This window comes from Ictidomys tridecemlineatus, chromosome 10 (assembly GCF_052094955.1).
Source record: "Ictidomys tridecemlineatus isolate mIctTri1 chromosome 10, mIctTri1.hap1, whole genome shotgun sequence".
Taxonomy (NCBI): Eukaryota; Metazoa; Chordata; class Mammalia; order Rodentia; family Sciuridae; genus Ictidomys; species Ictidomys tridecemlineatus.
Window position 1 is genome coordinate 92,546,956 of NC_135486.1, and position 17,206 is coordinate 92,564,161.

General features: G+C 33.8%; 1 protein-coding gene across 7 annotated transcripts in view; it reads left to right on the forward strand.

Annotated features, from left to right (window-relative positions):
* Window positions 1-17,206, forward strand: part of Arhgap12 (Rho GTPase activating protein 12) — a 114,936-nt gene that overhangs the window by 53,268 nt on the left and 44,462 nt on the right. For all 7 annotated transcript variants that reach the window (XM_078023436.1, XM_078023435.1, XM_078023438.1 and 4 more), the window contains one exon: window positions 12,917-13,177. In XM_078023436.1, the coding sequence (XP_077879562.1) occupies window positions 12,917-13,177 (261 nt within the window). The remainder of the gene's footprint in view (window positions 1-12,916; window positions 13,178-17,206) is intronic.

Genomic DNA, 17,206 nt, shown 5'->3' on the forward strand with positions numbered 1-17,206 from the left:
ATGTACACTTAAAAGTGATTAAAATGGTAAATTTTATTTTATATATATATATAACCAAAGCTAAAAAACAAAACAGAACAAAAAAATCCCAAGGGAGAGAATGATTAGTGTCTAAACAGGCCTCATTTTAATGAACTTCAGGATGAACTGCCTTGTTAGAGAGTTGCTAGACTTTTGACTACTGTCATTATGGAACAGTTTTTCTGTCTCACCCCTCCTACCCTTTCCTACTCAGTCTTAACCATTGGCAATTTGGAGAATTTAATAATTGAAACTGTATTTTCAGTGTGGCTTGTTATAAAGATTATAAATCTTAACTCTGGATATATTCCTGAGCTAAAATGAAGCCAGAAAAATCCATGACCTGCAATAACCCCTTGCTCCTGTCTACTACGTGTAATCTGGGTAAGCTTCTAAGTTTTGAATATTGACCTCTCTGGGTTCTGTCTGAAGTATTCTGTGCCTTTATAACATAGCCATAGAACTTCCTGAACATCACTCCAGATTGTTACATGGATTTAAAAGTAGTGGCCTTTGCTCTTCCGTAATGATTTCCTTTTTCTTCGAAATCTTATTTTACAATAAATACGTTCCTTGAGAATGAATTTTCAATAGTACCTATAAATACAAACGCTGGTAATAATTCTCAGAAATAAGCTAAATGGTCTTCTGTTCTTTTATATGTATGCATGTGTGAAAATGTATATGAACATATAATTTATTAATTTACACATTCATACTATATTATCTAATACCTATTTTGAATATCTTTTAAGTAATTCAGGGCTGAAGTATGTCTTGCTTTGGTGTAAAAATGACATTAAGGGGCTGGGGATGTGGCTCAAGCGGTAGCGCGCTCGCCTGGCATGCATGCAGCCCGGGTTCGATCCCCAGCACCACATACCAACAAAGATGTTGTGTCCGCCGAGAACTAAGAAATAAAAAAATGTTGGAAATTCTCTCTCTCTTTCTCCTCTCACTCTCTCTTTAAAAAAAAAAAATGACATTAAATGTTGGTAAGTCATCTGTTTTTTTTATGAGAACCATATACTTTCAAGACAGCTAAGGAAATACTTTAAAACTTGTAACTCCAAACTTAGTTTAGACTTAATACAGTAATAGATTATCCAAGCAGCTGTGTTATAATGTTCTCATGCAAACTTTTTAGCAAATTGGTACATGGATACATTAGAAACCATTTATTTTAGTTGGGTTTATTTAAAGTGATCATGGGGTATAGTCTTAGTATTTATGAAAACTTTTTGTTTCAAAATCTTCTGGAAAAAAAAACCAGTTTAATTATCAGAAAATGAGAAGAGAGAGAGGGAGAGAGGGAAGATGGCATGTCATCCATTTAAATTTGACCATGAAACTGTGGATTAATTTTGGATGTTTTAGGAATTAATTTTTTGGCAGGGAGATGGGATTGAAGTCAGTGTTCTACCCTGAGCTACATCTCCCAGTTCTTCTTGTTGTCTATTTTGAAACAGGTTTTTGCTGAGTTGCTGAGGCTGGCCTAAAAATTGTGATCCTCCTGTCTCATCTTCATATCACTGGGATTATAAGCATCTACTCCTATGCCTGCCCACAGGTTTTTTGGTTTTGTTTTTTTTTATGCTGCCAGAAATCTCAATTTCTAAACTTAGACTTCTGTGTGTATTTCATGCTTTCAGCAAGTAATCACAGATGTATTTTTTCATTTGTAATTCTACTGTTAACTTTTTAATCTCTGTTTCAGCAGTAGAGTATTCTTTAGTCATTCTCTGAATGCTGATGATAGAGTTACTATTCAAGTCCCTAGGAAGGGAGATTTGTAATAATGAATGGCAGTGCACTAAGTCATTGCATGTTGCTTCTTCAGCATAAACTAGTAACAGTCTTGCTGTCTCAGCAAAATGTCCTATTGAAGAATTTTGTTTGCTTTACTGATCAAGGACAAACATATCTGGATGGATACTTTTAACACGGTAATAAAAAGGTTTCATCAGTAAATATTAGTTTTTAGCAGCTATGTCTGTTGCCTTTCCATTTCTTAAACTATTCTGTGTACTAGGAAAGCAGTTAACTGAGAAAATGAAATTTATTAGAAATTGAATCGGGGCTTTGGAAGAAGGTCTTCAGTTTATTCTTTGTTTCTTGACTTTGAGAATACATAGTGATTAAGACATAGTTGTCTTCTTGACTCTTAAGGGGTTTTCAATTTGGTGGGAGAGAAGAAAATAATTATAGTGTTACAGGGACATTTGTATATGTGCATACAAAATGCTTTAAACTGGTACTGTTCAATATAGTAGCTGCTAGCCATGTATGGTTATTCAGCATCTGAATGTTTAGTGGGACTAAAGAACTGAAATTTAAATTTTATTTTATATAAGTTGAAAATTTAAAACTAATATGTGGTTCATTTCTTGGTAGACTTTAAAGAATGTTGAATAGTTTGGATATGTGAATCTATATTTTTATTTATTTAGGTGCTAGGGATTAAACCCAGGGGCTGACTCAGTCTATCACTGAGCCTCTTTGTACCCAGCCCTTTTTATTTTTTATTTTGAGATAGGTTCTTGCTAAATGGCCTCTAACTTTTGATCCTCCTGCCTCAGCCTCCCCTATTACAGGCATGTGCCAACTCACCCAACTACGCTATAAATTTAGCTATAAATTTTATGAAATCTAACTAAATTATTTGTGATGAAAATTTAGTATCTGAATTGAGATGTGTTACAAAGTACGTACTGGATTTCGAAAGTCTGGTTTTTAAAAATTAACTTTCATGTTGATTATGTGGTGATATGATATTTTGGATATATTGTGTTAAATAAATTTATTAGTAGAATTCATTTAACCTCATTTTACCTCTTTAAATGTAACTATTGGAAAAATTTATATTATTTGGCTCATTTGTATTTCTGTTAACACTGTTCTAGGTGCACAAGAAATCTGTAAATTCTGGGGAGCATCTCAAAGAATTGGAGACAGCTCCTTTTGTTTTTTGTTTTGTTTCTGGTTTCAGGGGTTGTTTTGTTTTATTCCTGTTCATGGTATTTTGTTTGTTTTGGGGATGGAACCTATAGCCTCTAGTGTGTTAAGCACTTGTTCTACCCACTGAGACACAAGCCTAGCCGTCTTGTTGATTTCAAAATGTGTGTGGTTTGCTGGTTTGTGGCTAGGGATGGGACATCTCAGATAGAGGTAAAAATTTCAAGGTATGGAAGAAAAATAGTATGAATGAATAAAAGAATTGTGAACAGCCTAGGGCTTGGGAGTGAAGAATGTTAAGAGAATGACCATAAGTGAGGTAGAAAAAATTTTGTTTTAGGACTGGAGTGTTTAAAAATAGTCTCAGATTCCCTGTGATATTTGACTGATTCTGTAGTTTGTGAAATATTCATTGGTGTTTTTTAAGCAGGTGAGTAATAAGGCCAGGCTTGTGTTTTTAGAAAATAGCATACCAAGAAGATCGATTCGACAGAGTAAGGGGGCTCTAAACCTCAATAGATGATTGGAGTCACTTAGCAAAAGAAAAGTAGTTATCTTGGAATAGAAGAAGAAGGAACTCAAGATATATTATAGTGGAGAATTAGCACAACTTTATTAGATAAAGAGACCCAAAATGACTTTCAGATTTTGATTAGGTAGTTAATGACACTAGTATTTTTGATTAGGTAGTTTATATTACTAATATTTAATGTTATGGGGTGGTATGTTAAGGAAAAAGGTTGAGGCAGAGGATATAATGAGTTTTATGTGGAATAGCAATGTTGGTAGGATTTTTGGAATACCTGACTGTGGATTAAGGTGAGAAGTTTGGGGAGATCTAGGCCTTATTAAACAATGGAATCAAGTAGATTTCCCAAGGAGACTGTAAAATCCAGAGGAGAGAATTAATTTTAGCGTGTGGATTCACAATAGCTTTTTTAGTTATAATAAAGTAGTTTTCATCCAGGAACATATTGGAGGGTTTATTTGTGCAGGTGTGAAACCAGGCTCTGAAGATTAAGGGATAAATAAGACAAACATTTTTGCTTTAAAGATAATCAAATTCTAGAGGGAAAAGTAGAAAAAAATAAACCTAGGTTTTACTTGTATAGTGTTATAAGTATTCTAATAATAAGTGGCAGAGCAGTAAGGGTAGAAGAAAGGAAGCATGTGAGAGCATAACAGAAAATGTGATTGCCAAGGTGTAGCCTTGATCTTGAAGGGGAAATTCTTAATTTGTTCTTTTTTGGCAAAACTTTTACCTATGATGAAATTCCTAACCGTGCACTTCCATGACTGGTGCGTGTTTTGGTCCATGTTACCCAGGACTTTTCGCTGTGGTGTTAGTCAACTCTTATACACCCTTTAGGTACTGAAAGTCTGTAACTACCAGCGGTGGTTATGTTTATAGCATGGTATGATTGCACTGTTGTCAGTTTGCAGCTGTTATTGAGGGTTGATAGCAGAGAAATGACTTCAGGAGTATGTTTGTGTATGGCTTTCTAGAAATAACTTGTCAGGCCATACAGCTTTTCTGTTTGGGACCTGCTTTATTATCATCTGTGTCAGGGGAAGAGGGTGAAATGGTGCAAAGAGATTGTTCATGTTGTTGGTTAAGGTGATACAAGGAGAGGGAGAGGACAGCAAGATAAAAGCTAACAAAGGTTCAGCATGTGAATATATGTATTTAAGGTATCAAATCCTGTAGTATATTGGGCAGCCTTGAGTATTCTGGAGTAACTAGAAAACACCTGAAAGTAAGGAAAATGATGTGCTTATCATGAAAACCATCATTAAGGATATCACAGTGTGGAATTTAGTTACAGTTATGGTTCCTGATTGAAAGACTGTTAGGGGTGTGTGTGTGTGTGTGTGTGTGTGTGTGTGTGTTTTATATGTCAAGTAAGTGTAGTAAGGTAAGCATGTACTTGGAATGCTCTTCATCACTTCCCTTGGCATACTCCTCTTTTCCTTTACAGATTCATTGAAGCCTTTGGAGCTCTGAACCTTTTCCTGAATGCCCTGCTCATTTCAGTGCTGCTTTTGGTTCTGTTTTTAGAGCATTGTATACACAGTTTTCTCTGTAGCCCTTAGCCACAGTACTCTGCAGTAGGGTTCTTTTGCAAGTGAGAGGGTGCTGATTTTTTAATTTGTCTCATTCCTCTTTAATAGGTTATTGGCTCTTTAAAGAAAGGGACTGTCCTATTTTCAATGTTAGTTAAACCAAAGAAAATAGCACTAAACTTTATAGGGTTTGAAACCTCAGCAGGGTAAGTGCTTTAAGATATGAACATAATAAGAATTTGTAAATTTTTATAAATATTTCAAAATTATTAAATAGAGGAAGGATAATGTCCCCCCTACACACACACACACACACACACACACACACACACACACACACACACACACACAAACAAACAAAAACATAAACTTGGTTTAAGTGAAAACTGTCCTTTGGAAAGTTCAAGTGTCCAATTGAATTTGCTGTGCAATTTGTATCTTTGAAGATAAAACAATTTTAGTCCTATGTTAATTTAATGTTGGCTTGTTGAGATGCTTTTTTCATTCTGCCCTTTATTATTGCTATTAACTGGCCCAGTTACAATAATAAAAAACAATGATTGTGAAGTAGACCTTGTCTAAGCAGTTAAATTGCAAGAACACAAATTGAAATAGAATCTAATTTTGGGACTAAAGTCATAGTCAGAGGCAGAGCACTTGCCTAGCATGCACAAGGTTGTGGTTCAATCCTTAGCACACCACCACCACCACAACCCTCTCCCCCCACCACCACAACCCTCTCCCCCCACATACAAAAGAAACTGAAGCCTAACACTTTAGGATTTTTTTTCCTCATCAATCTAAATTAAAAGTCTGCTTATTGGCTGTAGAGATTTATACTATTGCATAATATAAAAATAAACAAATGCATTTATAGTAAGGTGACTATCTGAAGGATTAATATTGAGTAGCATATGTTGTTTAATTAACAACAGGTGTAGCTCTTTAATGTGAATTCTGCCATTCTCTAAAGTTTGTTCCAGAAGCAATTCTTAAACCAGTGCCAAAGCTTTTACGTTTCTTAATATTTACGAATTTCCATATTTTGGGTATTATTAAAAGAAGGGATCCAGGTGCAATCTGAGTTTACAGTTACCTTCTTATGTATATAGTTTCCCCAGTTTTTCCTTCTGCAAATAGTGGAAGGATTATTGGATCTATCTATATATAGTTAAAGTGGAACAGGCCAAGTCTTTTTTTAAATATAAATTTGGGACATGTGCAGAGGTGCTAGTCCCAATTTAATTGTTAATTAATGACAGATATAGTTCAAGAAAGTATTAGCCATTCTTCTGTTGTTGGATGTTCAGTTGGATTCTGAAAAATAACACTGGAATAAAATTAACTTTTTTTGTTTGTTCTCAAAGGTTCATTTTTTTTTCCTGGTGTGCAAAATTTATTTATTTTTGTTGGTGACAATTCATGAACAGAGTTGTTTTCATAAATGTTAGAAAGCAAATTTTTTATTCATTTATTGGAAGTACTCCTTGTTACTTATTCTTTTGTTTTAACTCCTTCCTTTGACTCATTTGCAAAGTAAGGAGCAACTTGTGGTGAGAACTTAATACTTAAAGTTGTCTTTTATATTTCTCATAATATAAATTTATTGGTCCCTAGGACAGGTTTGCCTTCAGTCCACTAGAAACTTTACATTTACCAGTGTCTTTTCAATAATAGTATACATAAAAATCACATGGGAAACTCAGAAATGTAGATTGACACCTTGTGCTACTACTTTCTTACCCCAAGTAACTCTAGGATATGGCTTAAGAATTTTAATATGAACCCCAGGTGACTCTAATAGAGATAATGTAATGACCATCTTTTAAAAATACTAGTTGGTGTTAAAAAATATTATTGTCACTTTTATGAGTCCAGTGGGCTAAGCATGTGCCTTTTTTGCCCCAGATTCTGATCCCTAATCAAACTCTAAACATATTAATTCTTATTATAATAAAATTGGAAAGAGAAGAAAAATGTAGGGAAAAAAAATCACACCTAATCCTAATATTAGACAGAACTGATAATGTTTTAGTTTTTCTTCATTTACTTTAAAATTTTAATTGGACTTGTATATTTTATATTTCTTGACATCATAAAACTTTTTATCTAACATATTACTAAGAAACCATTCATACCTTTTTTTTGATTCTTACATAAAAGGAAGTATTAACTATTCTATTGTTGGATGTTCAGTTGGATTCTGAAAAATAACACTGGAATAAACATCTTTGTTAGGAAAACATTTTTTGCAACTATAACTTTTTTCCTTTTTCTCAGTGTTCTAAAAATATTTTTAGGAGTTCTTGAAATACACTGCCAACTTTTTCAAAAAGAGTGTGCTAATTAAAGTTACCAGCAGTAAAACTAGTTGTTATATCCCACTTTTTACCAGCATTGAGTATCTTCATTAAATAAGTTGTGTTTTGTTCTCTAGAGAAAATATTGCTTTATTTTGTAACTGTTCCTATTATAATTTACATTAATTTTGTGTACATTTAAAAAGTAGTGAACACTGTTTTTTTAATATCAAGAATTTATATTTTCAAGTGTCTCAAGGAAAATTGTTGAGTGATCAATGCCAGTTGCCTTGAATCTTCCCAGTGATTTGGGCAGTTGATAATAAACATGTATAGTTTCTTTTTTGTTAGAATTTAAAGTATAGCATTGTACAGATACTGAATAATCTTCTATTGCTTCTGTACCCATTTAAAACTAGATGTAAACTGATTATAAGTGTAGAGTTATTTAATTAATAAGTTAACAGAGTGTTCTGCTAGAAACTGTTTCTAATAGCAAATGAACAAACAGTATTTCAAAAACTATTAGCAATAATAAAATGTTTTATAAAAAATTATTAACAGGGACAGAAATGAAAAAGCTAACTTTTTTTTTTCATTTTCAGTAAACCTCTTCTGTATGTATTGCTGTCAGACTTATTGATGAATGTGTAGAGTTCAGACAGATATCACCTCTCTGGATCAGTTTTAAAGAATTACCCTCCAATTTTGAGGAGTCACTGATTACATAATTTTTTTCATGTTATATTATTCCCAGTATATCTTTTAAAATAATAAAGTACTCTGTCCCGTGCATTGGCAAAGGTTGCTAGGCTCTGAATTTTCTCTTCCTGATCCAATTTCTGGAAACTGCCTCCAGGTACAAAGCCTGGGAGAGGTAGGATTTACCTGTTTCCCTTCTGAGGAACCACAGTCCTGTGCTGCTTATTATACAGTGCCTCAAAATACTTGTTTCCCACTCTTTATTTACTTCTTAGTTTTTTATTATAGGAAAGCATTTTTCAGTCCTCATGGCTGATTGCTGAATTCTTTAATGACTTTTTTAATTGCTAAATCAAATGATTGTTTTGAAGTCTTTTAGTTTAATATTGTCCAGTTCTCCCTTTTTTGGAAATTTTTCTTCTCACTGACTTTCAAATATTGCCTTCTACTTCTACTTCTACTTCTGCCTTCTACTTCTGACTCTCTGTCTCCTTCACTGGATCCTTTCCCTTTTTCTGGACCCTCAATTATATTGGTTGCATACTTATAATAGCAATATAAATCATCATGCTAGAACATGTGCTACCTTTAAACTTCTTATTTAATTCACAAAACAATTGCTTAGTATTTTCCAGGTTATCTTATCTTTTATTCTGTATGCTCTCTTTCTTTAAGTTATTGACCTCTATCTATAAGCCCATGACTTTTACATTCATGTTATTCAGCCTGCGTGTAATTTAACTTTTTATTTCTGTACTGAGTTCTAAATCTATATGTCTAACAATCTATGAGCATTTCTGCTTGGATTTTGAAAAGGTTTATCAACCTAATAGAATCTAAATAAAACCCTCTTCATCCCTCTCTTTATAAACTCCATATGTATATGCAGGGAAAAGAGTGAGAGAATATTTACTTAGCTATCTTTATTTATTTATTTTGGGATTGGGGTTTGAACTTTGAACCCAGGGACACTTTGCCACTGAGGTACATCTCTAGTCCTTTATCTCACTAAATTGCAGAGGCTGACCTCTAGCTCGTAATCCTCCTGCCTCAGCCTCCCAAGTATGTGCTACCACATTCACTTTATTCTTTTTAGTTATATATGACAGTAGAATGTATTGTGACACATTATACATACATGGCCAGTTTATTCTTTATCTTGACATCAATCTGTTGTTAAAAGTACCACCATAACAAAATTACTTAAATAAACATCCAGCCTGCATGTTAATTTAACTTCTGATTATTTTTTTACTCTGGCCTGCTTCTTCATTCCTACTATCTTGTCCTATTGCAGCTGTCTTCCATTTTCTGTGTGTACTATTTATTGTACCAACCCTCAACTAATCTCTACTTCTAGTTGGGTCTCCCTCTAAAACCTAGAGAATTTCTGAAATTCCGATCATAATGTACTTTCTGGCTTAAAGTCTTAGTAGTTCCCTAAATGCTGCACAATAACATCTATGCTTTTTAATATGGCATATACACTCTTTCTTGTCACTTAGAACTGTCTCTTGCTGCTCCTTTCACATGCATTACTCCCTGACTGTATCATGCTGTTTTCTTAATTTTTATGCTGCCTCCTATCTCCCCAGCTTTGCTGTTACAAATGCTTAGTCATTTGTTTTCAGGTCTCTTCCATTTTTCTCCTATTTATTATTGAAGCTCTAGCATTGTGTTTACTATGCATTCAAATGATGTTTGTTTCACTTTCCTTTACTGGTTTTCCCAAACTAGAAATGTGGATATTTTCTTAGTTTCTTTTCTTTTTATCACAGCTAACCACTTTTAAGTGTTTTTATTGAAGCATTTGTGTTGCATACTTTTGGTCACATTTGTTTTTTTTTTTTTTTCATTAACAAATTTTATAAACTGCTACTGTTGTGTTAATGCATACAAACACTACCAAAAGCTGAATTTTGCATTGAATTTATAAAATCTGTAGTTAAAATTTTGGAGAATTAGAATGTTTCTAAATGAGAAAAACTTATCTCTTGAAGTCTAATTTTTAGTTTCCAGAGGAATATTTTGGTGGCACTTCAACCTTGTGTATGCTAAGTACTCACAGTACCTCTGAGCTACAATCCCAGCCCTCAGATGAAAGTTTTATAAGTATTCTTGTTCTATTTTATACATTTCTTTTAAAGCATGTTTGTTTTTTGTGTTTTTTTTTCCTATTGCAAATGAGTTTTTTTCCCCCAGTTACATTTTCTTATTTTTCGTTATGTATGAGAAGCTGATTGGATTGTATGCATCAGGCCCATTTATTAAACTTTTCTAGTAGTTTTCGTGGACTTGGTAATTTAGATATTGATTATGATGATGATCATTTTTGGTACTGGAGATTTAACCCATGGGCTACACCACCAGCCTGTTTTATTTTATTTTACTTTATTTTGAGACAGTGTCCCACAAATTTTCTAGGCTGGCTTTGAACTTGGGAGCCTTCTGACTCAGTCTCCTGAATTTCTGGGATTACAGGTGTACTCCACGGTACTTAAAAGTGCCTCCTCTCTCTTTTAACTATGATGCTTATTTTAAATACTAATATTTTTTAATGGCAAATTAAAGAAGCATCACTATTTTTAACTTGCTAAGAATTTTATCCTAAATCATGCTTTCTCGGCATCTGTGGAGATGATCATGTTAATCTGTGATTCTAAAGAATTACTGTATGAGATTCCTTTCCTAAAAACAATCTTCTTAACATCTCCGTTTTTTCCCAATTTATTTAATATAATGTTGGGTTTATTATTAGTATTTTATTTAGGATATTTTCATCTTTATTTGCAAGGGAGATACATTTATAGGGTTCTTAAATTCTTCTGCTCTTTTGTTTCAAAATTATGCTGGTCTTATAGACTATGCTGAAATATTTTAGTTGGAAAAACAGTTTGAGCTGGTTAAAACACAGGGAAAAAAACACACAGGAATTAGTTGTTCCTAAAGATTTAATAGAATTTGTCCATAAACATAATTTTTAAAATGCCTGTTGTTCCTCCCAAGTTTTAATCAAGAATCGGGAGCAAAGTAAGAACTCCTTTAACACTTACTGAATTAAAATCTCTAAAAAAAGTTCTGAGAGGTGATTTACTATACATAGGGTTATTTATTATTTTAGCAGAGTATATTTTTGTCAGAAAGCATTGTTATGACTACTTCACCAGAATATGAAGTTAATCTGTAAGAGAAATAAATGGATATGTGTCTTCATGAATATATTTTCTTTGTAGAAAGATACTAGTTGGTGGAAAATAGTATTTTTAGGAAAATAGTCTAATTTGCATCATCAAATGTAGTACTTGCGTAACTATCATGTGCAAAAAAAACCAAAAGTATCCATTTTACATGTGTTTGTATTTTGAGTTATTTTTCTTTCTAAAGTTTGTTCTATGACTTAGACTCATTAAAACTGTTTTATACACAAATACTATTTTAGAAGTTGAAATACTTTAAATTTCAGTGAAATTTAAATTTCATATTTTCATTTTAAATTTCAGGGTGGGGGTGGAGGCTGGGGGCACTACTGGGGGTTCACCCAATGCCTTGTGCCTGGTGGGCAAGCACTCTACCACAAAATTATCCCAGCCTTAAATTCAGCATTTTTAAGCATTCAAAAACTATAGATACATGACCAAGGTAATGGAACATTTGAATATAATTTTAGGATTTATATGGTAAAGCAGTAGTTCTCACCAAGCCCCAGTTTTGTCCCTAGAGAACATCTGGCCATGAGTAAAGACTTTGCTTTTCACGTGGAGGTTAGTGTATATGTGCCGCTCTCATCTAGTGGGCAGAGGCCCGGTGTGCTGTGAACATATCACAGTGTACAGCATAGTCCTCACAGCACAGAAAGATCTGTCTCCAGATGTCCATGGTGGTGAGGTTGTAAATGGGAGATACATATGTAAATACCAGTGTGTAATATAAATGGTTTTCAGATCTGAGCTTTTTTTCCTTTCAGCAACTGGATATTTGTGTACAGTGTCTTTAAGCAAAGTGTATGGAGAAGTGTTTTGCTCTTTACTGACATCTAGTGAAATATTTAAAAACAAAAATTAAAACCCATTAAGAGTAAATGTCTTAATCAGTATTGCTGCTAATTATTCTTCTACAGTTATAAAACTCACAAACAAGGAAACTAAGTAGAAATTAAATGATTTATTTATGGCCACTTAGAAATTATAATTGAGAAGGATATTCTTAGGTTTTATTCTTTTATGTTTTGCTTTTATTACTAATTTAACATTAGAACTTAGAATATACAATCTTTCTTTTAGGAGTTTTCTAAGTAAAAGTTGAGCTACCCATGTGTAAGACATTTTATTTTATTTTTTTTTTAGATTTTTTTTATGTTTTAAAAATTTGCCAAAAATGTTTGTTTCTAAAATTATTTTAGAGCCAAAGAAGACTTTACTGTTTTAGTTCAATTCTTTCACATATAGAGATTTTAAAAATCACTATCAGAGAGGCAAAGTGATCTACTCAACATCATAATTTTTTAGTGACAGGTATTGAAATAGAATCCAAAGCTCTTACTCGAGTGTTCTTTCAGGCTGAAGGAAAATATTAAATACTCTTTGGATTCTGCTTATAGTTTTTATTTATTCATTTTCAGTCAGTCTATAATTATTAAAACTGAAGTCATTATTTCTTAGGAGATTTTTTTATTTATGTGTTTATACACATAGATATATACATGTATACATACCCACATAACTGTTTTTTTTCTTTTTTTGTCTTTGTTTCTTTTTCCTTTTTAATTTACCACTTTTTATCCTTTCTGTGTTTTAAAGTGAATTAATATATCTGTTTATAAATCTTGTAAATGTTATACCATTTTAAACATGAGATTTAAAATTTTTATTTTACAGGCAACCACACCTCCAAATCAAGGAAGGCCAGACTCTCCTGTGTATGCTAATCTACAAGAACTGAAAATATCCCAGTCTGCTCTCCCCCCACTTCCTGGGAGCCCAGCAATTCAGATTAATGGAGAATGGGAAACTCATAAAGATAGTTCAGGGCGTTGTTACTACTATAACCGAGGAACACAGGAAAGAACTTGGAAGCCACCCCGCTGGACTCGGGATGCAAACATAAGCAAAGATTTCCAAAGTCCAGGAGATCAAGAGGTATGAGTAATTAAGGAGTCAACCAGTGAGTCACCACATTTTCTCTTTTCATTATTCAGAAACAAAATAATTGAATAGTTTAGTTTCTTGGTATCAGTAGGGTAGAAAACTTAAATCTCTAACAACGCTAAAAATTCTTTCCAAGCTTCATTGTGTTAATGCTAGTAATGTCCTAATCGCTAACTAGTAAATAACACTATAGTGTACTTTCTGATTCTAGAACTGAATCAAAGTTGTCTGCTGCCAATGCTTTCTTTTACATTAAAAGATACTAACTTACTGCATAAACCAGTCACATTTTTCAGAAAAAGAAGAAAATAAATGATGTACCTAGCCAGATAAATAGAAACAAATTATTCAACTATTCAAAACTGATACTTTCCTTTATTGGTTTAGTATGGTATCAAGCTCACTCTCTTGTCATAAATAAATCTTTTATTTCTATGTGGGGAAGTAATGATAATTCCTTTGCTACAATTAGACCATTCTGTAAGTATAATTTACTTTAAACTAATAAATAGTGTTTTCACCCTCTTGTTTCTCATTCCCCCACATATCTTGTAGGGTGGTGTAGAGAATGGCTAGTTATATATTTTGAGGAATCCTCATTTTAGTGGTCTGATAAGGTGCCTTGGGACTGTTTAGAAGTGCAGGAGAAAGGTAGATAAGATTGATAGAATGGAGTGAAATCTTGTTCTTTCATGGATCAGAGCCCTGCCCTTGCAAGGGACACCTGCAGTTCCAGGAAACAGTGAACAAAAACACATAGCTCCAGGAAGGCAGGGGCTGTAGCAGTGAGGTAACACGTCCTGCATTTAGCAGAATCTAAAGTTCTTTGTAGTTATTAACTCCCTTCTTGTCCTATTTTTAAGTTGGTTATTTATAGCCTTGATTTGCTGCAAACTTTCAGTGTTCAAGAATGAAAGCAAAAGTCATGAGAGAAATTGTTCATGCTTAATTGTAATAAGAAAATTAGGAAAAATTTTATTCAAATTGTAGACTAGAAATATTTGAAACTCTTTTACCATTATAAAGCATTTTAAACTTCACTTGATTGGTACTCTGAGTAAGTTGATTTCCTGGAAGTTTCCTCCCAGGTTAAAATCTTTGGGTCTTTCCATTTGGATTAATCATTCTCCATAGAAGTCTTTAGCTCTTCTGCCTAGAAGATAAGCACTGTCAAGGTCTTGGGGTCTGCATTCAGATTTCAGGTGGTCTCTTGGTCTTTTGTCTCTGTGGCCCACATGTCCCACTTGTGTCTATTGTCTCTCAACTGAGAACGTTGCCCCCTCCCCTCCTTCAAGATGGGATAAACTTCCATACCCTCTGCTGGGGTAGGGAAGAGTACACACCTAGTTGCTGGGCATGATGAAGGGGATTCTGGCAATTTGAACCTACTTTTTGTAGTGCCACTGCCTTCACCCATCTGTTCCCTAGATGCCTAATACTGTCAGTTCCTAAGCTGTTTGTAGATTCTGCTCTGAGTTGCCTTTGCTCCCATTTCCTCTGCCTGCCAGTTTAGATTTTGCTTTCTCCTGCGTGAAGAGTTAAGCTTTTTGGTCATTTGCTGACTCTTGGCTCTTTTTATGTCCTACCTGTTCATGTGGCTTTGTGTTTTAGGGATGTTTGGGAGGGAGCAAGCGTTCACTTTTATCTTAACTCAGAAGCTTTTTATTTTAGTGGTTATCCTAAAACAATGTTTCTTACCTGCAGTGATTTTTACCTGCCAGGGACATTTGGCATTGGTCGGGGACTGTTTGATTTTCTTGGTGAGGGGATTTTGTGTAGTGTGTAGAGAGAGGCCAGAGATTCAACTAAATATCCAACAGTAAATAACAGCTTTCCATAACACAGGGTTATGTGGTCCTGAGTGTCAGCAATGTGCAGAGAAACTCTGCCCTAGATATTTTAATAAGTGTCTGTATCAAAGCCTAAACATTTTTCAATTTCCTCTTGACTCTTTAAAGCCTTCAAAAACTATATTGCTGCTGTTATATATTTTGTTTCTATTCTTAGCCCTCTTATTGTCATACATGATGATTCTTGATGTTAATCCTCAATTTTATTACTTTATTTACTTACTTTTTCCCGTCTGTTGTACATGCTCATAAAATCTCCGATGAGCATCTTTGTCTTTTTTCTGGAAATTTGTTTTGCTTTTATTTTTGAAGACTATTTTCTATGGACATATAATTCCACATTGAATTCTTGTTTTTTCCTAGTTCATTGAAGATTTTATTCTCATGTTTTCTGGCATCCATTATTGAGCTGAAAATGGAACTGTCATTTTATTCTTTCAGAGTAGTTTTTCTCTTCTTACTAGTAGCTTTTAAGATCTTCTTTCTGGGAGCTGGGGCTGGGGCTGGGGCTGGGGCTCGGGCTGGGGCTCGGGCTTGGGCTCAGCAGTAGCACACTTACCTGGCATTGTGTGAGGCACTGGGTTTGATTCTCAACACTGCATATAAATAAACAACAACAAAAAAGGTCTATTAACAACTAAACATATATATATAGATATATATATAGTTTATATATATGATCTTGTTTCTGCAGTTTCACTATGATATGACTTAGGTGAAGGTATCTTTTTTATTTCATGATAGGACTTTGGAATTCTTGAATTGAATGAGTCCCATATTTCACCAGTTCTTGCAAGTACTGAGGAATATCACCTCAGCCACATTTTTTTCCTCCTTCTTCTTCTTCTAGAACTTTTGTTAGATGAATGTTTAATTGTGCTTGTTCTGATTGCCTGAGCTTCATTCTCAGTGTTCCCAGATCTCACTCCTGTTCACTTATTTTCTTTTTATCTGTTCCTTTTTTGATGTTAAACTAATACTTAAAAATTTTAAAACTATTATCTTATTTCTTTGGAAGAGTTTCCCCATCTTTTTTACATTAAAAAGCTTAAACCTACAAAAAGTTGCAAGAATAATAGAGTGAGCATCAATATACCATATGTTCATCTAGATTTACCAGTTGTTAACATTTTGTCATATTTGCTTTCTCTCTCCTTTCCTCCATTTCCCCAGCATGCACACAAACGTGCATAATTTTCTTCTGAACCATTTGAAGCTGACAATGTTTTTTATTCCCTGAGGGCAAGCATATTTTCCAGCAAAAACTACGTTTATCAAACCTCAGAATTTAATATTGGCATAATATAATGCAAAGATTATAGTCAAGTGTTTTTCATTTGTCAAGTATTAGCCTATAAAGTTGTTTCTTTGCAGTGATGGATCATATATTGCTTTTATTTGTCATCTCTCTCTTTAGTCTTATATATATTTTTTGTTAATCCTAGTACATAAAATTTTTGAAAGCCTAATTATTACATCTGTTTTTTTTTTTTTTGCCTACTCTTTCATTGTGAGAGTTTTTAATATGTGTGTGTCTTTTAGTGTTAGATTATAGTTCTTGGAAATTCATAAGTAGGAAGTCTTTAATGAATTGAAAGTTAGTTTCTTCAGAGAGGATTTGCTTTTGCTTCTGCCAGATGCCCAGAGAACCTAGTATCCCATGAATATTTAAAACTAAATCTTGAGCTATAGTTTTTACACACCATCTGGGTGGTAGTAATTTTGGATTGTAATAAGACTGCCTTGTGTTTAAGCACTCTGCCTTCTCTCCCAGTTATTGGGGAAGATTCTGTGATTTCTCTAGTGTAGAATAAAGAGACAGGATTTGTTTCCAGCTCACTCATAAACTGTGGGTAGAATTCTTTGCAGAGGGAGTGGTCCCAGCTCTGAATTATGAGGTATCCTTTTAGTTTCCCAACTTTGGTAGTCCTGAGTTTGGTTCCCCAACACTTCTTCATCGCCTTAAAAACCAATAACTAATGTTCTTACGTGGGGCCTAGAAAATGCCTTCAAGGAGACAGCCAGGCTTTTTATTCTATTTAACACTCTGGATTCTTGCTTTTTTGACCTGAGTCTGTCATTTTTCCTCCCTCCCTCTCAGGGATTGAACCTGGGGGATGTTTAACCACTGAACCACATGCCAAACTCTTTTTATTTTTTGAGACAGGGT